General features: G+C 34.8%; 1 protein-coding gene across 1 annotated transcript in view; it reads right to left on the bottom strand.

Moving 5' to 3' along the window:
• LOC110716436 (vacuolar protein sorting-associated protein 18 homolog) overlaps window positions 1-27680 on the bottom strand; it is a 36748-nt gene extending 9068 nt beyond the window's left edge. Inside the window, exons 1-21 of the mRNA XM_021895051.1 lie at window positions 27251-27680; window positions 26894-27088; window positions 26290-26502; window positions 24744-24883; window positions 23228-23323; window positions 20039-20106; window positions 19364-19465; window positions 18973-19117; window positions 15848-15991; window positions 15636-15755; window positions 15429-15485; window positions 13843-13902; window positions 12834-12941; window positions 11515-11654; window positions 8936-9014; window positions 6911-6973; window positions 6483-6613; window positions 5734-5839; window positions 4679-4867; window positions 242-469; window positions 8-163 (exon numbers count right to left, since the gene is read on the bottom strand). Of these exons, the coding sequence (XP_021750743.1) occupies window positions 8-163; window positions 242-469; window positions 4679-4867; window positions 5734-5839; window positions 6483-6613; window positions 6911-6973; window positions 8936-9014; window positions 11515-11654; window positions 12834-12941; window positions 13843-13902; window positions 15429-15485; window positions 15636-15755; window positions 15848-15991; window positions 18973-19117; window positions 19364-19465; window positions 20039-20106; window positions 23228-23323; window positions 24744-24883; window positions 26290-26502; window positions 26894-27056 (2508 nt within the window). The 5' untranslated portion in view covers window positions 27057-27088; window positions 27251-27680. The remainder of the gene's footprint in view (window positions 1-7; window positions 164-241; window positions 470-4678; window positions 4868-5733; window positions 5840-6482; window positions 6614-6910; window positions 6974-8935; window positions 9015-11514; window positions 11655-12833; window positions 12942-13842; window positions 13903-15428; window positions 15486-15635; window positions 15756-15847; window positions 15992-18972; window positions 19118-19363; window positions 19466-20038; window positions 20107-23227; window positions 23324-24743; window positions 24884-26289; window positions 26503-26893; window positions 27089-27250) is intronic.
• Between the last annotated feature and the right edge of the window lie 254 nt (window positions 27681-27934).

Below are 27934 nucleotides of genomic sequence, written 5' to 3'. Positions count from 1 at the left end.
GATATACCCCACATTCCTCATCACGCTCAATGATTGCATATCTTTGAGCAAGGGCACCGATATCATTTCTAATATTATCTGCTCCTTGTGTTGCATCATTCATCTCCTCCTTTAGTAGTTCAATTTGTTTATTGTAATCTTCCAGTGATGAACAAATCGCCTCCTGCAGAACAATAGAGATTCATTTACTAGGCAAAAAATTTGATCAATGACGATATATTAAAGGAGCTCAATTGAATACCCTGAAATCATCGATTAAAGCAAAGTCTGGAAAAAAAGGTAATATATCCTCTATCTTCAGGAGGCCATCTGTTTCCTTGAGGAAAGCGATTGCTTTTCGTATATTCTCCCTCTTAGCCCCCTTTTCTTGCCCAACAACATGCTTTGCAATCATGAGCCAGAGTTTCTTCCTTAATTCTTCATCATCTTCAACCTTGTCAGCTTCAGCCATTGCAAGCTCTGGGTCAACCTTCAATACAAAACAATAACAGATTCATGAATATATTAACTCAGTTTTTGTAATAGCTTGGAGGTGCTACTTTTGCAGCTAACTGATATAGGAAATTTCAAACCCATTACCAGATCATGGATGGCTTCCATCAGTCTTGTAAACTTAAATAAAACTGTAAATTAAATAGATTGAAAAAGAAAAAGAAAAAAAAAAAAAACAAATCACAGGATTAATCAGTCACAAAGTCATGAAGTTAGAAACCATTCCCCAACCACAAATTATAAATCAGAATCCAACAGTTACATGATATGTGTTAAATTCACTAACAAACAGAATATCGATGCCAGACCTTGCAAATGGTCCATTCCTTATAAATGATTTTACTGCTTTTATCTTTTGATTTAATGATATGGAAAAAAAAATTTGACTTATGTTTATTAATTAAATTCTATTATTTTTAGGAGCAATATGGGACTTGAATTTCAGGTTTTGGCTTTGTTAAATGAGTAATTTTGAGTTCAAATTGCAACATTGCAAGCTAATTCTGCAATTTTTCTCCAATTTCTCATGTTGCTGGACCAAGTCTTTCATAAATGGTCAAGGAGGTAATTTTAATAAAAATTTCCTCTGTTTTTATTTTTATTTTTATTTTTATATTTCACCATTTGCTTTGGGGACAAGAGAAAGGATTAAAAGGTGGGGGATACCAAGAATGCCCACGTGACTACAAAGGAAAGAGCAGTGTATAAAAAAGCTCAAGGCGCTCTGAAGCGAGAGGGGTTCTGCTGCGCTTAGGTGCGCTCAGTGCGCCTCTTTGAAGTGAGGCGCAGTATATGGGCAGTTAAAAATTTTTGGCTGAAGTTTGCTTCAAGTGCGCCTCGGGTGCGCCTTGTGCACTGTTGGTGCGCCTCAGGCGCTTTTTGTGCGCCTAACCCAAAACGCCTCGCCCAGACCAAATTAAGCGCTCACCCCTGATGGCCTTGCGCCCCAGCGCCTTAGGCGCGCTTTTTCAAACACTGGAAAAGAGAGAAAAAGTGGGGCAATAATGCTTATTATCAAATTTCTATAAGGGTAGAATGGGTATTTGGTGTGTGAGCACATGATTAAAGTTAATGAAACCATAACATAGGTAATTGCTGCAATTAATATGCAACTTCCCAAAAAGGAAAATGGTGCAATTAAAATATACGGAGAAGGTAAATAGCAATTTAGTATCAAAATAAGACTTAGTATCTTCTAAGAGAAATTAATACAAAGGAATAGGGGATGTGGGGTGTGCAAAAAGAGACTCGGATTTGAAACCGGACCGAAACGGAACCGGACCTGATTAGGCCAGATCAGGGCGGTCTCAGGTCCTGGAAAAATATGGATTCTGGTCCAATCTATCTACAGTTTTGGATTCTGGTCCAGTTTTGAACCAGTGTATAGTCCTTGCCTACCATACAAACTATATGTGATAGGCCTGAGAAAACATTCAAACAATAGGAACAAAGATAAGCATGGTAAATAACTATCCCACAAAAGCAAATCAGACAAAACAGTAAAAAAAAATTAAAAATAAAAAATAGTAGAATATCTCAAAATTCCACTTAAGGCATAATACCCAGAGAACAGCTGGGCAAACCAATCTCCAACAGAGCTCTCTCCGCTTTTACCTCCCAAAATTTATATATACAAAACCTGCAAATGCGCTAAAGTGCACTTAACCCAGACCATAAACAATTAGTTTTAAAGAACATGTACCAACCACAATGTAGGAAGAGAACTCTGCCTGTCTCAGAAGGACTGAGCAAGAAGCAAAAAGATCAGGAGAGCCATTAATTTTTTTGCCAAATTTTCATTTATAAAAATTAATCAACAGATTATCTTAGATGTTGAGACTACAGACACATGCAGTATACACAGGTTTTTTATCTTATCACAACCTTGGCATCCCATGAAAGAGGAGACCTTTTTAATCCCTCAAATTGATGGAATTTAGATTGAAAGAAATTATTAACTAAAATCCAATCAATTCATACCCAATTCCTCAAATTAAAGACCAAAATCCAAGCAATTCTTGCAAATTAAACAAAAGAAGGAAAATGTGACTTCTATTCCTTTTGTTTTCATTTATCTTAAAAAACCAAACACACGATAAGAGCCCCTCATTCCAGACCTCCCTACCAAGAGTATTTGAAAACGATAAAGTTCATTAATAGTCAGTAGATCTGCCAGCTTACTTAATTTGACCTCTTCTGATGCAAGAATGATCTATAAATAATTAGGGTACCAACAACAAAAGATAGACATGAAAAATAGACATAGAAAAGTAATGCTCCAAAAAATTAGAATTCTAGCAATTATTTCTTAAACTGGGAACTGTATCACATCTGGTTTAGGTTGAGCGTAAATCAAGAACCCTCGTTCACACAAATTGTCTCTCGCTTACCAGTGCTCCTAGATTTAAGGATTTGGGTTTCTTAAGTATACCTATAAGAAACAATGTAGGCAAATGAATGAAGTGATACAGAATTTGAGTGGCACTGTTGGTAGTCGCTAAAACAATCAAGGCAAGGGAAACATCTGAAAGAACAAAAGTCAGAGCAATACTATAGTCCACCTAAAATCAATATCATGGTTCATTACATGGGGTTGTTGTTCCTGCTAGAATATAACCTGTTTACAGAAAGTTAACCTTTTAAAAAAAGTCCCTTTTATCCTGAAGAAAATGTCACACTTGAGGGTATTAACTTTAATGAGGAAGAATATTGAGTAATTGACGGTAAAAAAATTAACCAATGTCAAGCATACTAATTTTGGGACAACCTGGAATAGATGAGTGACTGGAAAATGTTGGCAGTTGCGAGATATGATTAATGGACAAAATTAAAGCATTCTCCAAAGTAAAGGAAACCATTGGAGTATATAATGCAATGGTGAAAAGTGCAAACATGAGTTACTTGCACTACAGCTACAAAGAAGTAACCACAACAAAAGTTTTTTCTTTCATAATGGGAACTCGCAAGACAATTTTACAAAAAATATATATTGGAATTAAAAACTTATTGACATAGATTGAAATCAAGCACAAGAGAGTTTAAAAGTAATTCATATAATTGTAGCATAGGGGTCTTTTATGTTTAAAAAACCAGGCACCAATAGGTGAGAAACTACACGCATCGGCTTTGTATGAAGCGGCGCATTACAGAAGGAACCTGAGCCATCTTATACACTGATGCAAGAGAAAGTCGTAAGATTTTATTAGAGAGGAGAAAGAATTAAGACCAGAAGTTTCCAGGCCAAATAGGACGAGAGAAGAATGAAAATTTAGAGAGAGAGAGAGAGAAATGTCCTGAAACAGCATAATCGGTGACGGTCACCAGCGGATCTGGTGCCAGACACTACCCGGAATCAATAAAATAACTAGAGACTCGACAAGTTCCATTGCTAACACGACTTGCAAATTCAATCATACAGAACTGAGGGTTTTAATTTATGTTTCAAGTTGATAAAATTTGCCTTTGTTTAAATTGAATTCAGATCTACTCTACCACACACAACTTCACCGAAAGTGTCATGATGCACACATCTTGGCTTACGTTTTGGACTGCACTAAGCACTTTCAATGCGATTTTCACTTCGTCCTGACTCACCTTGTAAAAACTAAGTTTAAGCGGCTGTAAAATGGTTCTTCACTATGATTTTGAGGTATGGACTGCAGGGTAAAATGTAAATCCAAACCAAATTCATCCTTAATTATAGAAAACAGAGACAAAAGTCGAGCAACTAACAAGGCTACAATTCACAATTTTTCATCATTTGTCATGATTTATTGGATTCTAGCTTTTCTGGTGTTCTATTCACTTTCCATTTTTTTTTATAAATTCCATTTTTGGAATACACCTTTTACTATTAGCCTCTCTTACTCCAGGAATATTACCATTTTACTCCAACTCCCTTTTATTTTCTTCTACCCACCCACCTTTTTACTCCAGGATATTAAATTTTGAATGAGAGAAGGGTAACAACTCCTGTGACCAAAAAAGCAATCTATGCAATCATATACTGTTCCGAGAATGTTAACTTAATAAGATAACAGAGATAGCAGAGACGAGGATGCTGCATCATACATGTGGAAGCACTAGAACAGATTAAATCCATGCAGAAGCCATACAAGTTAAGTTTGAGTGTTACCTATAGAAGAAAAGAAACAGTATTCAGGCAGCACAAGAAAGATGATATTACCTGTAAAGCAAGAGCCACAGCTTCTTCGTGCATGGACATCATACCGTATATATGAACACAGGCACGCATCCTCTTCTCCTTAAGGCAAAGTCTTAAAGCATATTTAGGATCATAGAAGAATTCTGGACTGTTTTCCCTTACTTTACTGAACTTGGATTGTAGAAAACGCAGGAGAGCACTATCATCCTCCTGAATTTAAATGTCAACAAGCTAATATTAACACTTCTAAAGACATCCCTCTGTTCCACAACTATACTAAGCTAAATCCATTTTGCTCAGATCCATGATACTACATGAGTATATATGTCAAGATCATTTTCCATATCTTCTTTTATTAGTGGGGAACTGGGAGGAGAGTGTTTTTCGTGTTAAACAGGAAAATAGAACAGAAAAAGTAGCCCAATGCATGAAAAACAATGTCAACTGGCAAAAATCAGTACTGAATGCTTCACGCATTAAATCTTCACAACAGTATCAGGATTCAAACACATAGGAGATTACCAAGGTAAACCCTTGGAAATACACCTTTATCAAAAATGATATTAAAATAATAAAAAAAAAATTAATAAGGATTCACGTGAGCAGTGTTTTTCTGATCTAACAAACATCCAATTCTAAAATAACTGAGTTTGTAGAAGCCTTGTACTAAAAAAATCAGCAAGAACCTGTGGGCCTATGACAATTGGCAAGCAATCAAATACTAGTGCAACGCTTACAACTTTGATTTCAAGCTCCTCGATTTCTACCTTAATGTATACTTCAGAACACTTTACGTGTCCACTAATTAACGAAAAGTAGAAAAAGTTGTTTTATGTTAAATAGTAATCAGATAAGAGTTAATGTACACTATTAACTCATTTTACTATGATTTGTCAAAAAAACATTAGTATGAGCTCTAACCATTCTCCATTTGGTTTAAGACAAACAAGTACCATGGCACACTGAATGAGTCACTCATGTGTCCTATGATCATAAGCATCTAAATGTAACGGAACCAAGGTAAAACTCTGCTCAGCAGATCACTACAATTCTCAGACAAGTAAAAGTATAGGAACCTGTTTAGCATACAAAGAAAGCAGCAGGTTGTGAATTCCAGGATCCTCATTATTCAAACTATGAACACAATACTCCAAATATCTGATCACTTGATGTGTCTCATTCCTGCAAGAAGTTCAACATAAGAAAATACAAATTAGTGCAAAGATGTTTCAAATGATTGTCTGTTAGACATGAATAAATTCAAACCTCTGGCTAATTCATAAACAACTAAAAGGATTTAACATTTCAAAGGCAAAGCAAGAATCAAGAATTTTCCACAATTTAAGTATCTGATAGTACCCGGAAAAAAAAAAAAAAAAAAAAAAAAAAAAAAAAAAAATCTTGTACGTTCATTAACTTTTTATTTTTTTATTTTTTGGAAATCTTCTATTCTACTTTGAAAGGAAAATCACATGAAATTCAAACTATCCATACAGGCAATACTATGAATCAGGAGTTTTACAGTATGTGGAATACTAGTCTTTATATATGTGATGTTGTGACCAGCTTCTTTTATGAAGAGTGATTATAGACAATACAACATGATGACCACGATGGATGAATGAGAATAATTAAAAAGGCGCAGTTTAACAAAAGCCTATCATGTGTTTACTGGTTATTGTACAGCTAAGCAGCCTATGTTTAGTGGTCACTAAAGCAATGGTACACTATATAAGTGGCATACATCATATAACTCATAGCATCGTCTTCCCTAACAGAACTCAGCATTACAATACTCAAGATTGGAGCACCAAGTTAACTTTACTTTGCATGTGGTTCACTTGAATAACGCATCATTGCAGGAATCAGCTTCCTTGGATTAAGGTCCTTTCTTATCATCCATGATTCAACAGTTTCATAAGCGTCGAGCATGATGAGGTCAGGAGCAAATTTGTACTGCAAAATACCACCAAATGTCTTTCAGAATAAGGTAAGCAGAATAAAGTAGTAGATGTCATGAAAGCAACTTATTTGATTACTTATACCATGTGTGAGGGAAAAAAAAAGATCCATTCCTTAATACCCCTTATATGGTTTTGCTCTGTGATCAATTATGGTCTATTGGTAGTAGTGGTCTAGGGGGAAGGGGGAAATATTATGTGTGTACAAATTATTCTTTCAAAAAATATGTTTATCAAAGAACAATGATTGAGCAACATACTCATAAATGAATGCAGATAAATTGACATTTACCTGCAAATGAATGGGAACACCAAGTTTTTCAAGAACTTCCAAAGCTTTCTTTGCCTCTCCTTGCTAGAGATGAAACAACCAAAAAGAACAAACAGGATAATCCTGTTAGAAAGAAAGAAAAAACCAATTTTATATCTATAATAGGCCATTGATTTCTGGTTCAAACTCCTAAATAAACACACACACACACACACACAAAATGCCATCTTAATTAACATAAATGATAAACCCCGTTATTAAGCGCAAAAAGATCGAAAAGATTACTATGTCCTAAAGATATCTTATATCACAAATTGAAATGAGTTCATCTCCTAGCTATAAAAATTGTAATGTCCACACTGCTTTAGACACATTTCAATTAAATTCAATAACTTTCATGTACAAATGAAAAGGCCTCAAAATATATTACTAATAGTCCAACTTACATCTTCATATCTTCTTCTTTTGAGAAGTGCAAGAAGGAACTAGATTGGGAAGGAGGGTGATAAGAAAGAGGGAGACGGTTTGTGGGTGCAACAAACACTGGGGATTATGTTTAACAGAGTTCTATAAGGTTTGGGGTTATGAGGTGAAATTATACAAACCTCAGGGAAATGGTGCTATTACTAAAATAATAAAAGGTTTACAGCTCAACACAAATGGGGGACCTAAGCATATTCCAGAATTTGCATGAAAACTAAATCAAGATCATTACAGTTTGAATCTTTTTGAAGCCAGTTAATACGCAGACACAACCTCAGTGATTAGCCAATAAAGAGAAACTTTTAGGCACTATCTCTTGTTGTGAGACCCTAATTAAGCTCTAGAAATGCCAAACCAATGTGATATGATACTATTGGGTGTACAAAATTGATGTTTGATTCATCCAAAATAGATGACTTATCATTATCAGCAAGGAAACCAAAGACCTTTTCTGACAAGAAAGATGTGTACACTTGCAAACAAGCTAATGAGCCAATGTATAATGATGGCCAACTAGGACTACTAATTACATTTTTGGGAATAGTACCATAAGTTTTATCAAAAGCCAACGCACATCAAGTAGGTCCACTTATGATTAATAAAATACAATTTACAGGTCAAACACCTTATGATTAATAATACAAATTAGAGGTCAACCCAAAGACCCATAACTTTAACTTCTAAGAGATCTTTTCTCCAGCTCCGAGCTACGACAAAAGTTGGGTAAACATGAGGGATCCCACCAATGCTAGTCCACAGCTTAAAAAGTTTCAAGAGTTATGACCAGAAGGGGCTTAATCCACAGTTTTTAGAAGGAAAAAGTAACTTGTGTCACGTAATATATCCTGAAGATACGACATACTGCAACAAAAATAATCAGCATTTCTGCTTTGAAAAATACTAGGAATGCAGTTTCAATGTCTCAAAATAGTTCATCCAGATTCAGGCTTTTATATGCCTAAGCCCTTACATGTCTTCAAGAGAGCTGCATGACAAGACTAATAATGATTGTTCATTAACTGATAGCATTGAATGAGATTGTATAAATACTAAGGCGTAATCAAACTTCACTCTTGCAAATTTGCAATCCAAGGTTGACAATTGATTAATTGAGCCAAACATACAGAAAAAGGTACGAGAAAATATCTCTTGTTATTAGTATGCCTTTGAAAGTTGACAATTGATTTTCCCTAGTTTTAGTGATGATGCAAGTAGTGCTTGTGATGATATGATAGAAATCTGAGTAAGCTTTTTGACTTTTGCAATCCTATTCTATATCATTGAACATCAGATCAGATTTAATGTACTTTTGACAATCAAACTGTTACAAGATTAGAACCATAAGCTAATAATTGCTTGCAGGTGCAACTACTGAACCATAATTCAAAATACATGAAGCTAAAAGAAACAACCACCAATCTGTCCCAAATCCAAGCAAAAGAAATCATCTAGAATGAAATATTCTACTTCAAACGAGGGCCAGGAGGAAATAATAAAACAATTTAATTGTCAAATAAAATTATGTACACTAAAACAGACAATAAGTAGTTGAAAGAAAACCACCTGAATATAATGGTGAATAACAATCTCATACTGCCCCTTCAAACTAGCGAAGTACACCAATTCATCAACCCTACCATAGCTGAGCGAAAAGTTTATAGTTAATAATATAAGCAAAATGCGGTAATGCAAAATAAACAATTAAGTGCATCTATGAATCGATAACCAAACAGTTAAAAATAATCACCCCTTCTAGCAAATGGTGGTCGATTAGGTAGCAAACAAAACAGTAAACACAAGTGTTGAAGATAAAATTTGGACTCCTTGTGTTATAAAGAATAAAACAACAGATATCAAATAAACCTTCCAAACAGGAAAAAAAAAAATTCCCAAAATTATATGGCAACAAGCTAGCAACTATCTGAACGAGAGCTTTCATTTTTTTTTACGTAAAAGCATTAAATTTATCTTGAATTTACCAACTACATTCTAGAGATAGTCCCATAATTACCTCAGCCCTTTGCGTTGCTGATAATCTAATATAGGTACATCAAACAAGAAATCAAGATCGCAAATAATTCAAGACAAACAATTTCTAATAAGAGTGACATAATCACCTGATAAGGCCTTCTGCTTATAGAAGGTTGGCATATGAGCATCTTGCCAACTGGCCCTACCACACACCTTGTAAGAAGTGATTGATCTAATCCCACAAGTCCCCATATTTTTAATCCACTTTTCCACATACTAGATCATTGTAAGATATTAGATATCCAACGAGGTGGCCACAGTGGGCTAGAAACTGGATTTCAGGCAGAAAATTAATGGTTGAAGAAGCTCAACATTTGTATTAAAAGCTAGATATAATAGAATTTAAGGGACATTCAAGCTTTCAAGAGGCTTGATACTCTTACAAATACAAAGGAAACTAAATAATCTTTTTGTGATCTTACCGACCTCTTTACATAACATTTCTTAGTCTAACTGACTTCCTTTCCCTTCAAGTTAATTCTAAAAAATAACTGTGCATTTCTACAGTAACCCTCCCAATAGGCCAACCTAGTACAGCCTAGTAGTACTATGATACAAATGCAGATGATCAAGGCGGTTACAAAATCTTGGCACTGCCATTTTCTAATTTGATTGGACTTTGTATGGAGTTAAATAAAAGAGTAGCTTTATTTCTTGTTTATAAATAATAAAATTAAAAAACAAAAATCTCCTAGCATGGACTCCTTGTTATTATCGCTACATTAATAGGTTTTTTGTTTTATTCAGTGAATAGATGGAGCCTTAGGTCTGCAATCTGTTACCTCAATTAGTGGATCAATTAGTTTGTGGATGGTAAAATCTTTTTATGGGTTGCTTTGCATCGTTGAGTTTTTGCTTGTTTATAACCTTGGCAGTTAAGATTGCCACACATTAATTATATGTTAAGCATGATTTAGGTTTCTTAAAACTAGTCATTCCTTGTCAGTTTATAGTATCCTTAAACATTATCAATACATGTGTCAGTTGTGTATTTTATACTCCGTAAACTCTATCAATTCAGCAGTTACATAACGAATTGGCCGCTCTGCGAAATCCCGTTACAGAGACCCACAACTGAAACCATGCCTTTCTCCACACTTGGTCTATCACATGGTCATACATCACATAATTTTGAATCGAAACTTTAGAATGTTTATTTACCCATCACATCCGTTCTTTTAATTATATTATATTGACCAAAAATATTTTGATACTTACTTATTAAACTAAAAAGTCTTAAACTCATAAACATGAATTTTTCGATACTATTCACACCGTGAGCCACAAGCCATTCTATTCACTCGTCACAAGCCTTTTCTGCAACAACACAACTTTTACTGCAATCGTGACGAATTCATGATTTTTTATTTTTTTTTTCTCTATGGTAAGGAGGCATGAAATCATCAATTTTTGCATTGTTCAATGGCCATTTTTTCCCCATAAAAATTACATATTGTTGAAGTTAATTTGATTGTTCCCTCTACTAAGCTCATTTACAAATACAATATGCTTTCTTTCGGTAGAAAGAGCATAAGACTATGTGACAAATTACATGACTTTCCCTAAACCTCTTTTTTTTTAAGTGGTGCACATCACATTTTTGGAAACTCTCCACCATTTTAAATCATATTTCTCTCTCCTTTGGTGCCCACTATAACATTTAAAATTATTTCCCCCACTTCTACATTCATTATTTCTTCTCTCGTCTCACATCCTATTATTTAATTCTCTAACAAACCTCTTTACCTATACACCCTCTAATGATAGGATCAGTGGTCAGTAATCTTCTTTGGTTACATTATGGGAGCAATGTTGTATGTTGCTTTCCATTTTTACGGGTAACCCTTCTTTATAACATTTCATCTGTTGTTGAAAGAAGGTCCTTTTGGTCTTCTAATTAATTTGCAGTATAGATACTTAGAGAGTGTGTGCCTTACACATGAGCAAATAAAAGTAAGTCTATTCTAGTTCACATCATATTGCTACACATCAAGACAAAAAATTGAGCGAGACAACTGCATAAAGAAAACAAAAATATCAGAACTTCACATATAAAGAATAAGATTACACAGTAAATTCCACAACTTTATATACAAGTACAAAAACTTTACCTCTCTAATAACATCAATGTGGTGGCTTCATCCAACACATCCTTAGAATCACTTAGAAAAGCACGGAATTCTTTGATAAGTGACCAATACTCGGAATTATGATCACCTGAAGTATCATCTTCCAATAAAAGCCGATTGATCTATAGATTGACAAATTGCATAAGATAACTGATATATATATATATAACAAATTTATAGGAATTAGTTTGGCCACTCAGCACTCACTACTTCTAACCATGGGATGATATATTACAAAGTACCCAAAATAAAAAAGCTTTTCTACATATCATAGAAAACAAATACAGAGTCCTTGATACAAAACGTCAAAATTCAAACCTTCTAATGTTATGGGTAGATGTTGCTTCAAAGTTTGTCAATAAAAATACAAACACTACCCATCAGAACAGAGACACAAGGTTCTCCATTTATTATTAATTAAAAAGGCATAAAAAATTTCTATTTCACCTGGTACCTAACAAATTTGATCGATATGTTTTTGCATTATGGATAACTTTAAGGTTATTTGATTTTGTAATATTAATTAGAGAGATAATGAAAATGTTGGGAGTTTTAATTTTATTGGATTGGATCAGTTTTCACTACTAACTCTGGTTAATAATGTCCTTAACATTTACTTTTTGCAAAAGAATTAAAGCAAAGGAGAGTGAGTGAGTTGAATTGTATAGCTATTATGGAATAAGGGGGTCAAGTAGTAAATGGAATTTGCCAAAAATGGAATGAAGTAGATATGTTGAAACTTTATGAGAGACTAAAATGAAATATGTTAAAAACATTATGAACAAAGGCAGTACATCTGTACATGCTTTAGAGGGATCAGTGAAATTAACCAAGTGGGGTTAGCAGTTCTCTTCCCTTTTTTTTTCACTCCCTAATGGGAAGTTGTGGTTCATTAGAAAACCATCCCGATTTGTTAAAAATTTATCTTTGGTTCCTACTTCCTACTTTCCTAATATATAAACATAGCAACCAACATTTATCTGATGGTCACTATAACGAAGTTAACACCAACATTTATCTGATGGTCACTATACAGAAGTTAAAAAAAAAGTTTTAATAGTCTTTGAGGAGTTTAGTCAACGAGATATAGTTAGTTTCAACAGGAGTACCAAAGAAAGGTTACTCCACGATAGTTTTCAAGATTTCTTGCACACCATTTGGATAAAAATGAATACAAGTTACCATGTAGAAAAGTTCAAAGTATTCCTGGCACTATGTGGAATGTTTAAATTTTAACAAAACTTGTTTAGAAAGGTTATAAAAAAATAATAATAAGGCTGCCAAGGGAAGACATCACAAACCTTATCCAAGTATAATTCAGTGGCCCATGTGGAAATCATCGTTATTTGGCATTTATCATCTTTTGAAAGACTGTCAACTTTCCACAGCAAAAAGGTCCTTAAAGCATCCTGCAATGCAGAAAACCTTGACAATTTATACTCATAATTCATAATTTCATATGCATAAGATGATAAATTGTAAGTTACGAAATAGTGAAAAGACGGTCACTTTTAAATATCACTTAAATCCAAAGTCATTGATATCATCCCAAACAGTACATTTATTTACTTAGAGAATATTTTATAACTGGCCATGTCACATATTTTCAACGGTCATTCATATAAACAAAGAATAAGATATTTTCGTCATGTTTTTAATGTGGACTGCAAACATGGAAATTGGAAACTATACCGTCAGCTATATAACAAGACAATGTAGTTTTATTTTTTGGATTAAAAAACAATTCATACATACATTACAGAAAACAAAATACAATGTAAGATGATGAGTTGTCCTCAAAATAAAGACGTCGAATAAGTAATTCTATTGCACAGTAAATCCCAAAATAAAACAGTTCCCAATGAAATGTTTGCACTCCATTCAAACACCACAGAACTGCCGTTAATGCATTCCACTAAAGCATCTTCTTCTCCTTGGCCCCCTCAATACAACCAAAACGATCCCACAGCAGCACCATCACAGTACACGGTAAGTCCCAAGACTCCACACTCTCAGTTATAACCCAGCTTTTAAGACTACACACCAACCTCAAATTGAAGGAAGACATGCATGCATGACTACATAATATCTCTGCACATCATGAACATATACACAATTGCTTCTAAGGCATAAGTAAACTATGTTACTCAGATCCTGCTAAAATGTCAAAATTGGCCCATTCACGTACATGTCCAGGTGTGAGTAAGACCATTTTGTGAAATTTCGCATAGTTTTAGCTTAAAATGAAGTGTTTAAGTAATATATATCAGCTGTTAGATGCAATTGTAACTATGAGAAGGCAAAATTCACCTGTTCATTTGCACTAATGAACTTCAAAGTGATTTCTTCAAACGAGAGTATATAATTGATCTGCAAAAAAAATATCCTGTTAAAATCACCAAACTAATTGAAGAAACAATTTGAATAGCTAATTATAAACGTAATGAAGCCCACAAAAAGTCTTACCCCAAAGATTTTGAACTCATCACTGATGATAGATAATTGAAGACGTGCATTTCAACTAGCTCTAAATTGCAATGAGATAATATCAACACCCCTGCACCTCACCCTACCCCACCCCACCCACCCACCCACCCACTACAAACTCTAAATTGGTTTTTATCAAAATGTTGTCACTAACATTAACTGATCAATTACGCATGATTCCAAAATTTAATGTAGTAAACTTCTTTTGTTTACACATAATGGACGCCTAAAATGTAGGTGAGAGTATTACTACTGTAAAAAATTTAGTGACAGCTAGACTGATTGCGAAACTGATTATCCATCTTAGATGATTTGTGGATAGATTATGGAATAGCTGAAAAACATATATTATAAAAAGGAAAAAGTAGCATACACTCCAATATGCATGGCAATAAAGAAGCTTGACAGAAAATTACTAATGATCCATAATCAATAAAAAATACCTCAATATGGGCTTTAGCAGTGTGATCGGGTAGACTTAGGCCCTATTTAGTTCACCTTATTTCAAAAACTTATTGCTTATTGTATTCGTTCAGACCAAACAAGACCATATCAGATTAATACAAGTTACATTTAAATGAGGTTGTACCTCAAGTGACATACTAAATCCCAACTAACTAGATTTTCGCAACAAAATTATGTGCCTTTCCCTCATTGATATCCCAATCTTTTGTGCAATAACAACAAACTTACAGAAAAAATACAGTGATGAAAGATCAGTAACGGTCACACCTTAAAAACTCACTTCACCTCCCCCACCCCCACCCCCAAAAAAAATGGATGAGAATAAAGATGCTCCAAAGAAAGCTACAAAATCATATCTAACGATTCAATGTGTTTAAGGGTCTTTAAGAGAGAATAAAGGATGAACAGGCCAAAAAGGCAATAACTCCCAGGTTTCATCTTATGAACAACCACCTTAAAATCCTAGCTAACACCTAATTGAATCTTATCAAGAACTCTCTTTTTGAGGTTTGACTGCAAACAAATCTTAAAAATTACTTGTTAGATTTAAATCATAGACTTCCAAGCATAACAGTTGGCGTATTAGACATTATTTACAGGCCAAATAACATAGGAATCCAACTAACCTCATAACCTGAGCCCTGAGGTACATGTAAAAACTTAACTAGATCACCAAGTAATTCACATGCCTAAACAAGCCTTGATGAGAACAATGCAAAGAAATATTACAGTAAAAACAATTAAGCAATCCACACCCTACATTGCCAATGGCAGGATCACTTGGAGGTGGTCATTTTTTTCTTTCAATGTAAAATTGATGCAATCTCACCCCAGCTATATTCATTTTCTGCTAAATGGTTAGTCTTGTTCAGCCTAATCAAAGTTGAAAACAATATGACTTTTCTGAAGTTCACTGAAAAATCAGAAATGAAATTACGAAAAACCTTTGCAAAGAAAGATGCAGCTCTCAGAAAGTCCTTGGTGGAGAAAGCAACTTCAGCCTGCAGAATAGAATAGACTTGACTAAGATGCTTGGAAAACAAAATGTATTAATTAGTGATGACTACAACTATTATCCACACTGAGTCACCAATCCATGCACATATGCAAGACATTGACTAGTATATCCTAATGCGAGCTAACCATGTCACCTGTGCTAGATAGACTTGATCTCTCTGCAATGCATCACGACAATTTGCCAAAGCTGCTGCATATTCCTTCATGTCCAAATAAACTTTCCACATATCTCGGCCTTCATCATTAACAGAAACCTAAGAAACATATTGATCAAGATTTAGAGTATATATGAACAGAGAAAGAAAATCAATGGTCAAGTGTAGATGAATGTTTCCATTGAAGATACCTGAAAGATAGAGTTCTGGTCGTATGCATAAAACAGACCAGCAGAAGCATCACTACAAAGACCTAGAATGCCCTTTGATGATGACTCGGATGTTAGGTGAAAGTGAAGTTCCTCAATGATCTGTTCACTAATTCGGTTCACAACCTGCAAGACATTGTAATAAACAAGTCAAATAAAAAAGAAAGAAAAAATTATTATTCATTGAAACAATGAAAAACCATGAAAACCCGAGATTTATAACTTTCCCAAGTTATACTATGGTCCTTAACATTACAACAACAACAACAACAACATCAACAACAAAGTCTTAGTCCCAAAATGATTTGGGGTCAGCTAACACGTATCATCATAAGGAATTGTCCGATATAGTAAAAGGGACACTGAAACAGGAAAATTAACAATAAATTATGACTCTTCTGGATGCAATGAAACACCACATCATAGTAAATCATAGGCCCTAGGCCTCTATAAGGTTTACAAGGCTAAAGTCGGAGGTTGGAGTAAATGTCCACATTATTACCTACACACTTAATTGGAAGAAATTAAACAATTCATTACCTCATATTATTACAATTTAGTTTTATTTTTATTTAAAAAGAAAAAATTCATTACCTCATATTATTAATATTTAAAAAGGAAAAAAAAAAATATGACATTTGTTTCAAATAGCCTACATCGCTTTCCTTTTGGAAATTTATAAAACATGCAAGTCACAATGAACTACAAATGGACTGTCATAAGTCACAACTACAATACATTCTATCCCCTTTATTACTTTTTATGTTCCTATTTTCACTACTCATATCAGTCATATGTGTCAATGCACATCATTAACTATTAATATCTCTTGATTTCATATGAGCAAAAAATACAATATTTGGGACTCCTAAAGCACTCATTGAGATAAATCAAACAAGAGGTCCCACAAGACAATTAAATTTTTTACTTGCATGTCAGAAAATTTTCAAAAGATTCCCTCTAATTGTTGCATGATTTCAAACAACAATATCAAAAAGAAACAAATTAAGTTTAAATTACCCGTTTAACCACTTCTAAATCTAATCAAATCCCTGTTCTTTAATATCCTTAAAACCCCTCTCTCTCGAAACAAATTGAGTATTTATTACCTCTCTCTCTCAAAAGCATCACTTACCTAAAAATTAGGTCACCATGATCATTAGCCACCACTCCCCTCCACATTGAAACCAGTCACCGTACCCAATTACCACCAAACTCAATGAAACACCACCCTTCCTTCTCAACCATCACCCTAAACACCGTAAATCAGCACTTAATCCTATGCTATTCGAATCCTTCATTTCACCCAAAATACCCATGTTCGATCCACGACACATAAATAGGACACTCTAACCCTTTGTTTCTGACAAAAATCATAAAAAACAAAAATTAAAAAACAGCCAGGTCGGACACATGTGTTAAGCATGGGTACATAAGTCCAAGTAACATAGACTTAACCCATTGAAACCACAACCCACAGAAAAGTGGAAACCATCCTTACCTTCACCCTCATTCCTACCACACTCCCCCTAACCATTAGACCCATAACTCAACAACAATCCCACCCCCACGACCTCACGGCCCACTACCGTCGCCAACAGGACTCAAAATCACACCCTGAACTCCTCTTTCTTCATTATCTTCACATCTGAACTACTTTTCTTTCCCATATTCTCCTCTCTAGACCTGAATAGGAACAATGTGGTTGGGTGGGGTCAAGGAGGAGGTTTGACATATGTGGAGGAGGGAGAGAGCATAAGAGGTGGACAATTTCAAGAAAGCGTCTGGTGATGGTAATGGCTTCTTAAAATGCATGTAGAAGACTATGTTGCAAGTATTTTGCAACAAGAAAATACAAATTATCATTTATCAATTTATTTTGTCATCCTCTAAGATAATACAACCCTTCATCAGAATCTAAATAACTCCATAATCTCATAACATCCTAAAGATGTTTCGCACCTCATAATTTTAAAAGAGCTAAAGAATGTAAGCCTTAGATAACTTGGAATTATTACAAGATCCAATCTACAACAATCGCCATAGTTGGGTTTATTCTAATTTATTTATAAGCCTCCACGGTGGGCGTAATACATGAAACTGGGAAAAAGTTCGCATCATTCATATTAATATTATTTTCATATAATTTAATATTATATATTGTAAGGAATGGAGGAGGAAGGTTTTTGTCGATGACTACAAAGAATAATCACTTTTGGTTCATGTAGCCGACCCCACTTATGGGATTAAGGCTTTGATTGATTGATTAAAATAACAATATTAAGACAAAAGTTTGAGAGACTGTCTATGCCATCCACTCTAACACAAAGCTGAAAAAAAATATAAGGAGCTGTGTTACCCCGACACTCCTCTCAACCCAGAGTATCGCGTGTCGACTCGACACGACACGCGATACGACGCGCGACGCGCAACTCGCGTACCAGAGAAGTGTCCCAGAGCGAGTGTCGGGATCCATTGATTTTGAGTTTCTTAAGCTGTTGAAGCCGTTGATGAATAAGAAATTTAAGGGTTAAAGAGAGAGAAAGGAGGGGATAAATAAAAAGTAAATGGAGGACAGCTGTTTGACTATCTTTTGCACAGCTGAATATTTTATTTTTGTAAAATTCTTCTCACATGACTAAAAAGTAAAAAGGATAAAATACTATAGTACTTTTTGCTGTTTACTGACTTACCTTTTCATGGCTAAGGTGGAGTAATGACAGCTGTTTTCCATATATTTTTTGTGTACTTGTATAAACTACTGTACGTATTTGTTAACTACTACTACTACTTGCTCTCTTACTGTTTACCCTTTTATTTTTTGGGTATAAATGATAATATTATAGATATTATTTTCTTTTTTAACAAAGTATCTGAAAAATTTCCCGACACTTTATATGTCAACCGTGTCTAAAAAAATTAGTCAAGACATCTTTTGACTGTATCCCCGTATCGACTATTTTTTGGATCGGAGGATCCGATCCTCCGATCCCTACTTGGATACAACACCCAAACTCGAGTCTGTGCAACATAGATAAGGAGTGACTCTTGCATGAAAGCACAAATATTTCTAGATTGTAAATCGTCACCAATAGGCACTAACCTACCTTAACTTTATTACCAACAAGAAGCAAGAAATGGTATTCTGAGATTGCCAAAGAACTTGGTTTAACTGCTTCAGCACCATCAAATAACTTAGAATAATCCAGCAGTGCCTTATTCTCCACAAAATTTTCATCTCCATCCTGTGAACTGACCACAATATTCATATATTAGTTTTTACAATCCATATCACAACAACTAATGTCTATCTGGAAATTTTAATTTTATGAGCTATATCACCAGTTCACCACAGCTTATGTCTAGCAATGAAATACATAGAGGCAAACAAGAATTGTCTCAGCTCTCAGGCAGAGACAAAATATGCAAACTATTGGAAAATGGTATAATAGACAGAATATGAGTCAGACATAAATAAATTATATGTTTGAGAGTTACCTATGGCTTGCTCCAAAGTTCAAGTCACCATGGTAGATTCCTGCTCCTGAGAGCCAAGCAAAATGAATTGCTCTTTTCTGCTTTATAAAAAAATGCAGCTCACTGCAAAATAAACCACACAGTCACAATCAATTAGATCAAAGATGCTTATCATTAAGAGCAGGAATTATTAATCAAAACATGCCTGCACAAATTCTAATAAAAACAATATTTAATATACATTGCGAGAGAATCACTTTCAGCACTGCCAATAAACAAGCTGTTCTCTATAAAAAATTAAAAATATTACCCAAAAAAAAAACAGAAAATAGTCAACGACATAAAAAACAAAATCAGCGCGAGAAGCACAAGACAGAACAAATGGCAATGAGTCCAGAAGCACAACATGATCTTATAACACATGAACGCACATGTGTGAGATACAAAATAAAAATCTGTGTAAAAACAACAGGTAGTAGGATTCTAACAAAATAATGTAGCCCCAATCTCATTGTGCCTTAGTGCCATTTACTACACGAGTACACGCATCAATCCACCTCTTCATAAATACCTTGCCTAGGCCATTTAAGCACTGTGGCCTTCAATTTCAAACACTAAGCAGGGGTAAGTAAGACATTGAAGTGTGGAAGTACCATAGTGAGCAAACTTCAAGAGGTTATTATTTTTTGAGCTTACCTACTGAGATTTTCACCTGGAAGTTCCATGAAGCGCACTGCTCGATCTTGGTAACCCAAGAAGACACTCTGCATATAAAATGTAAAATCGCAAAGGAATAAAACAACACAGCAAGAAAGAAACCATACCAAAGAACCAGAATATATAGCACAAAAAGATGAGAAGAAGAAGAAACACTAATGCAGCCCCCTAATTAAGAAGGAAATATAGTCAAGGACAAAACTATTAAGATACAAGATTATTAATTTTTTACACCCCCCATTCTAGAACTTCCCCCCCCCCCTCCCAAACACAAACAGGGTGAAGGAGATATTTGAATGCTAAAAATATATACTCCCTCCGATTTTTTTTAATTGCAACTTTTGCTATTTTAGTCCGATCAAGATTAAATGCAACTTTCTATTTTATTTCTATTTTGGGTAAACAAAAACCTTGAAAATTACTACTTTACCACTACTTTACCAAGTGGTGGGCCAAACTTTCTCTCTCTACACACTACTTTAAAGTATTTTACCCACTACTTTACCAAGTGTTGGGCCAAACTTTCTCTCTCTACACACTTTAATCACCTTTAATTAACCCCACTACTACATACCCCTTAACTTTTGCCTCGTGAACCGCAATACACACTAAAGTTGCAATTAAAAAAATTGGAGGGAGTACATAACTTCTAAGATAAAAGATTATACTTTAGAGTCTAGCGTTTCAAAGAAAAGGAGCATACAAATCTCACATGCAAGCCGAGAAGTATATGGAGTAGAGGGGTACTAAAGATTGGTTAAGAAAATTGTTTGAGGAAGTTAGCATGAAAGCGAAAGCACTGAACATACTATCAAGTCAACTAGTAGAGGGGTACTAAAGAATGGGTAAGAAAAATGTTCCACTCTTTTTCCATTATAAATGTTTGGATCACAAATCATATTCATCTCGATTTTGATGAATTAGATTATCCCTAAAACATTAAAGGGGTGTTGGGTGGTATAGCCTTAGAATCAGGATTGAACCGGATATAATAGGGTGAAATTTGATTTTGTCTCCCATGTGTATTAGGAGATTTCTTAAATATTTTGTTTTCCTTTTATTTGATGCCTTCAGTATATGTTTGAGCCAATACCACTTAGGTGGTGGTTAGTTCGAATAACTATGAGAGTAGTGAGACAATTGATAGAGAACTATGAGGATAAGAAGAAGGATTTACAAATGGTTTTCACTCATTTAGAAAAAGCCTTTGATAAGGTACCAAGAGAAATACTTTGGTGGGAATGGTGGGCTATGACAAGAATGGCATTTGATGTATCTATATTGACATCATTAACATGCATGAGGAGAACATCATTAATCATACATGAGGAGTACATAGCCCTTTTCTTTTTGCCTTAGTCATGGATGAATTGATAAGTTCGATAAAAGATGATGTGCGAATGTACCATGGTTCATGATGCTTGCATTGTGTTAATTGAAGAGACGAAAGGTGTGGAAAGTAAGTTGGAATTGTGGAGACACACTAATCTTGAGGCTTTAGGCTAAGCAAAAGTAAGACAAAATATTTGGAATGTGAGTTTAGCTGAGGTTAGAAATAGGGAGATACCTTAGGTGAAAGAATTGTCATGACCAATATCCATACTCTATTATTCAAAAGGTTGGGGAATTGAATGGAGACGTAGCTCATAGAATTAAAGCAAGTAGAGGGCTCCAAGGGTTTTATGTGACCCATATGTTGAACGGAAAATTCTACATCAGTAATAAGGCCTACATTATTGTAAGGTACAAGATATAGGGTTTTAAAGCATTGAGATTGTAGACACCAAAATTTTGTCAATTTTAGGTGAAATTTATTTGAATAAGGAGATAATAACAAAAAATATATGATAATATCTTCAAGATCCCATAGAATATACTATAACTATATTATATTCTAACCTAGGACTCCCTATACAAATTACATAAAAGAAATGTGTCAAATCCACTCCCTAATTGAGTGAAGCTAAAAGCCTACCAAGTTAATATAAGAATGCTTTCTCTAACCAATACAGGAAAACATTCTTCTAATTATATTAGGCTTGTTCTAATTACACTTAAGACATCTCTAGTCCTTTGAAAGGAAGTACCAGTGCACCATGGTTCGACACCACTATTCAAAGTGTTTTTCCAACCCTTTATTTACATGCTGAAAGCCCCTCTAGCCCCTCCGTTATTGGATTACATGAGAAAACAAAACAATATTTTCTTTAATTAGCATGCATGGAGGAGAGCTGCAAACAGGCAACGAAAAATATTATTATGTAAACAAGTAAACCTAGAGGTAGGTTTATTCAAGAGTAGTCTTTTTTGCTCATGACTATTTTTTGCTCAGTTTGCTCAATTGGAGCTACCCTAATGAGCAGATAATACCCTTGGGTACACCCACAAACCAGTACATAATGGCGGTTCAATGTCAAGGGAGGTGAGATAAATTAATATCAAATACCCACATTACTTTAGGCATGAGTAAGATGTTGGTATTGGGGAGTTAAAGTTGTCCCCGTCAGAACCGCCGAGGCGCAAAGAGCTAGGGGCCATGCTCCTTTTGTGGTCTAGGCGAGGCGATTTTGGTGAGGTGCGCCTCACACCCCCGAGGTGCACAAAGATTTTTTTCAGAAATTTTTTATTTTTTATTATATGCGCCTTACTTCAATAACGCGCACCAAGGCGTAGGGAACTCTGAAACGCCTTGGTGCGCCTTGAGCCTTTTTATACATTGGTCTCCATCAAGGATAATAGGGTGTTAATAATTTATAAATGTTACCCACCCACTCCATCCATTATATTTTTTTAGAAAATAAGCAATTAATAGACTTATAATTATACCAATTGACCAAAAACATTAAGTTACCTAAGAAACATAATATGCATTATTTTAACCTGATAACAAAACTTTTTAAATGGCCCAAGTCTAAGTTAACTTGCCAAACCCAAACCCATACCCACTTGATACAACCGACCTGTATGGGGAGAGCCATCCTCCACCCATTGGGATCCTTAATTGCAAAGTACCAATCACTTGAGAAATTTTAGAAGTTTAAGAGAAAGAAGAGTGAAAAAGGAGAGAGCAAATATACAAATAAATAAGGGAAAACAAAAAATTCGAAAGAGACAAATATCTTTCCTAGGAAATTGAGAGGTAGATTGCATTAATGTCTTAAACCCTACCTCCAATGACCCAATTCCTGTAAACGTATAAAGCCGCCTAGGAGTGACAGCCATCACATAATACCTAGTACCTGTGCTAATGCTAGCTGTTTCCATCTGCACAAAGTCAAATCACAAAATCAAATCAGAAATTCCCAAATACAAGTCTAGCTTTGAGTTTAAAAGTTTCAGAACTTTTAATTTGGAAAATCAGCTCCAGTCTGCCCTTGTTCAATTCATCTTTGAAATTAGGGAAACTTTGGTTCATTTATGCTTTTCTACAAATAAATTTTATAAAGTAGATCTGTAAAGGTAAGTTCCCATTTTAATACATCTTCACTAAATCTAATAAGAGCATAGCTTAAGAAAGAAGACCAAGTTAGCATTGAAACTCAAAAAATCAGCATGCCCATGGGTGAAGGTGGTATCTACAACGATGGTATTAAATCTTTGAGCACATCACCATATCGCGACCGCATTGTAAAGGATTTTGAGCTTACTGTGACCAAAATGTTAGGCCACAACAGCCCCATACCACCCTCATTGCTCGCGAAAGTGGTTCCTTTATTGTACAGCAATAACAAACAAGATCTAAAACATATCTGCAAGAATGCAACCCTCACATGATAGTAATCTTGGTCATTCTAGAGAAAATGTAAGAGGTGGGCCAGCAGGAAGTGGAGATGATGTGTCACTCTAAGTTATATTGGAGGCAAAGACACAAGTGGTGGCCCTAGTGATGATTCCGAATGTTTCACGTGTGGTTACCGACAAAGGTTGGTGTGGCTTTGTGGACGATAGATCTTGGGTGGAGTTGGGTTTAGGCAGGTAGACCAATTAGAAAAGTATTCAGAAGTAGTGGGGTGCTGGAGGATGTGGATCTAGAGATCTAGTAATCTAATATGGCCAACACTGGGAAGCTTGCCACAAAAATTTACAGAAATGGAGTGTGGGAGATCTTTTATGGAGTTATCCTTGATTCAGGAAAGAGTCCAGAAGGTTATACAAAGGGAAAATTCTTAAATGGTCAACAAGTTGGCATTGGCAAGGAGGCCAGGAACACCACCTCTTGACCGTCTTTAAATCTAACATTATTGAATGAATTTTACTGAATATTTAGTTTGCAATGGGACTATCAAAGGCAATTGTTTTAGTGCTGCTTTTATAACATTGCTTAAACAACCATATATCAATTTTTCCTCCAAATTTCCATCTTCTTTGTTCTTCCTCAGATCTATGCATATGATAATTATAAATTTCAATAGTTGATTTATTTTTCATTAGACATTTCACAGCCATGTAATTTTTCAAACACCAAGTCACCAACCCTCCTCTTCTAAGTTGACTATTGTGTGTCATTGGCCTAGATAGCAAAACATGCGAGTTATTGATAAAAGCTCACTTGAAAGTTCTTAGATGTGTTGTATGCAACAAACTTCCCTCAAATAGTAATTCATAGGTATGAGGTGGTAAGGTCCAAAACACATATGAAATACTCAGCAAATATAGCAACTAAAAAAGACAGAAGACGTGTTACCTGCAATCCCATAAAAGCTTCAGGAAGTTCTGAAAGTTCATACAGAAGTTTAATGTACTTTTCTCTTTTATCCTTCTCATCCACAGCCATCTCATGAAGCTGACCATTATTAGTACCAAGAATGATTTCCTTTGTGGAAGCTACATTCAAATTAAGAGAAATGAAATTAGAACTGATGTATTCAAAATACCAGATAATATAAGAAGGAACCACATCTGAACCAACACACACTTACCCCATAAAGTAACAAGCAGAATAATATTTCATAAATAAAAGACTTCTAGAAAGTAGAAACATATAATAAAGTATTAGGAACTGTCCAAAATGAACTTTGATAGAGTAGAATGAAACTTATTCAAGTTAACTTGTACATGAAGGCATAGTGCTAGCATGAAACGCTTATAAACAAGAGGTTTTCCCTTGTGAATAGCTTGCTTGATTGAAAAACACTAAGCACTAGTTGACTTACTCATAGGAATTAGACTATATGGTTCACCATACTTTTTCTCTTATCAAATTTCTAGTCATGTCATATCTTTTTTTTTTTTTTTATTTGGTTATTTCAGTTCATACAAACCAAGAGAGGGAGGAACAGAATAAGGACAAAAGAGAGATACTTAGGCTAGAAATTTTTGGTACAATGAGAAAAGAAATCAATATTTTTATAATCAATATTTAATTATCTTTTGCTACAACATATTAATTGTATTTAAATGCTCAAGACCTAAACTTTTAATACAATTATTCTAATGTAGCAAAAGATGATTTATATGCTTTTTTGCACCAAAAATTTCCCTCGCGTCCATTTAAAACCAAATGGTTGACGCACATTATTCAAAAGGACTTCTATTTAGCTTATACAAGTTTTCTTAGTGGTTCGGAAGACTCTGTAGCTAAGGAATGGTCCTTTTATAGGTATGAAATTAAAGGGTGACCAGATTTCAGAAGCAGCATCGGCAAGCCTAAAAAGCTAGCCTCTTGATGCCTATACAAGCCTATATATGCATATTTAAGTGATTGTTTAATCCAGCTGAGCATCATGGGTTACATAAGGTAGCTGGTAAGACTCCCCTAGCATTGAGTATAGAGCCTCAATATATTACTGGAACAAAATAGCTATTGGCTAAGATAGCAACATTTATGCGGAGAGAATCAAGTGAATTAACTAAGCAATCTGCACTCTATATCACGCCGTATATGCATTGATGAAATGTTGATATCATAAGAGCCTTAGATTTCATTTAGAATGTTTGCAGTCATTTACAGGAGCAATAACAGTTGCAAACTATTAGAACTGATTTTTCAAACCAGATATATTACACATATCAATTTCCCAGGTTGTACGAAAGACTCCAACTTATTCCATTTCAAGCTAGCTCTCAAATGATATATCAGATATTATCATCAAATGATTTAACAGAGTACACATATTGAGGGCACAAGAAAGCTAATCAAACAGCAAAAAAATTCCTTAATAAAATGAGACAAATATTTGTACCAAAAAAAAAAAAAAAAAAAAAAAAAAAAAAAAAAAAAAAAAATCTACCTTCCGTAATGTGTTGTCGATTCCAAGCAACAGCATTGACAACAAGGCCTTTTAGTTTACTCAAGGCACGAGGTTTGCTCCATTTCGCATGAATGTAGAATGTTTCAGCACCTCCATCACCAACAATTGTCGCAATGCAGTGACTCCCGCCAGGATCCACAAAAACACTGTGGATAGACTGATCCCCGGTTCGACCACCACAGAGATCAATACCTAATTCACAGCTGATATAAGAACTCCAACTAGACTACTTATGCCTTTAATTTAATAAAATGCATTCAATTACAATATCATGAACAATTCAATCATCAACTAATCGTCTAATTCCACAAGTCAATCAATCGTCAATCAATCGAAGCCTTAATCCCATAAGTGGGTCGGCTACATGAACCAAAAGTGATAATTCCACAAGTATTGCATCTAAATTATACTTAGTACATAATATTCACAATCATCATTCCTCCTTGGCAACTAACACTAATATCATTTTCACAAATTGTCTGAAATTGTTGGACATTTTCTAAATTACATAAACTAATTTAAACTTGATTGAAATTATAAGACATTACTATATAAATTTGTAAAAAGAAGTAAGAAAACAAACCATAGGAATCTCCGAGTCCAAAATCATGTCGGATGATCCAGCCTTTGCTGGTACCCCACATGGTGACATCATTACCAGCAGCCATACAAGTAACAACTCCATGGCCTTTAGCAGCATACCTTTCAAGCAAATCTACCGTAAATACTTTGCTCCCTGAATCCATTTTTGAACATGGATTTTCCTCAATTCCCTAAACTAAAATTCAGTGGGGAAAAAATTAATCGAGGATTAATTCAGATTGTGAAATACTGACAATAAACCGCTGCATTTGACATTTAACCAAGAATAATCAAAATTGGTGAAGAATTAAGCAAAAATGGGGCAAAACCCAGTGTATTTGGAAAAATTTTCTCTTACTTTTTGCAACAATAACAGAAGAAATCGCTTGATTTCCAGATTTGAGCAAAAAACGCAGGATTAATGGAGAAACCAGGGACTTCGTTGCATCGTTGCCTTCGTTTTGATGGTTGGCGAACGAAGGGTCTTCGTTGCAGGCTACCTGATGCTCGTTGCAGTGGAGAAATGGGAGGGGCCGATTGAGTATGGGAGGGAATGAGTTGGAGGAGACGAATGAAAATAAGTTGCCGAGTAGGAGGTTCGTGCAAAAAAAAAACAATACCCGACCCGATGACCTGCTGACCCGCAAAATACCCGACATGTAATTGGAATTTTTTTTTCTTTTCGGGTCGAGTACCCAACCCGTGAAAGTATTCGGGTCACGGGCCGAAGTTTATGTAACTCGGGTACCCGCTGACCCACTAGGTTTTTTTTTCCGTTTTTTAGGTTTAAGGTTTAAAAGGAACTAGTTATTTGGCCCCGTTCAACGAACAAACTTATTGTATAAGAAATGAGAAATCTTTGGGAAATTCTCACCAGTAACACCGAACTATTGTTTTTTCTCACTGGTAAAATGCAAATTTTTGGATTATCAATGGTAATCACCAATTAGTAATACTAATTAATTGGTAACATTAATGAAACTTTTACCTAAATATCGACTAACCACGGTTTACAAATAACACAATTACATACGTACTCTTA

Source organism: Chenopodium quinoa, unplaced genomic scaffold (assembly GCF_001683475.1).
Source record: "Chenopodium quinoa cultivar QQ74 unplaced genomic scaffold, ASM168347v1, whole genome shotgun sequence".
NCBI lineage: Eukaryota > Viridiplantae > Streptophyta > Magnoliopsida > Caryophyllales > Amaranthaceae > Chenopodium > Chenopodium quinoa.
The sequence above is the reverse complement of the archived record's forward strand: the minus strand, read 5'-3'. Positions and strand labels throughout refer to the sequence as shown.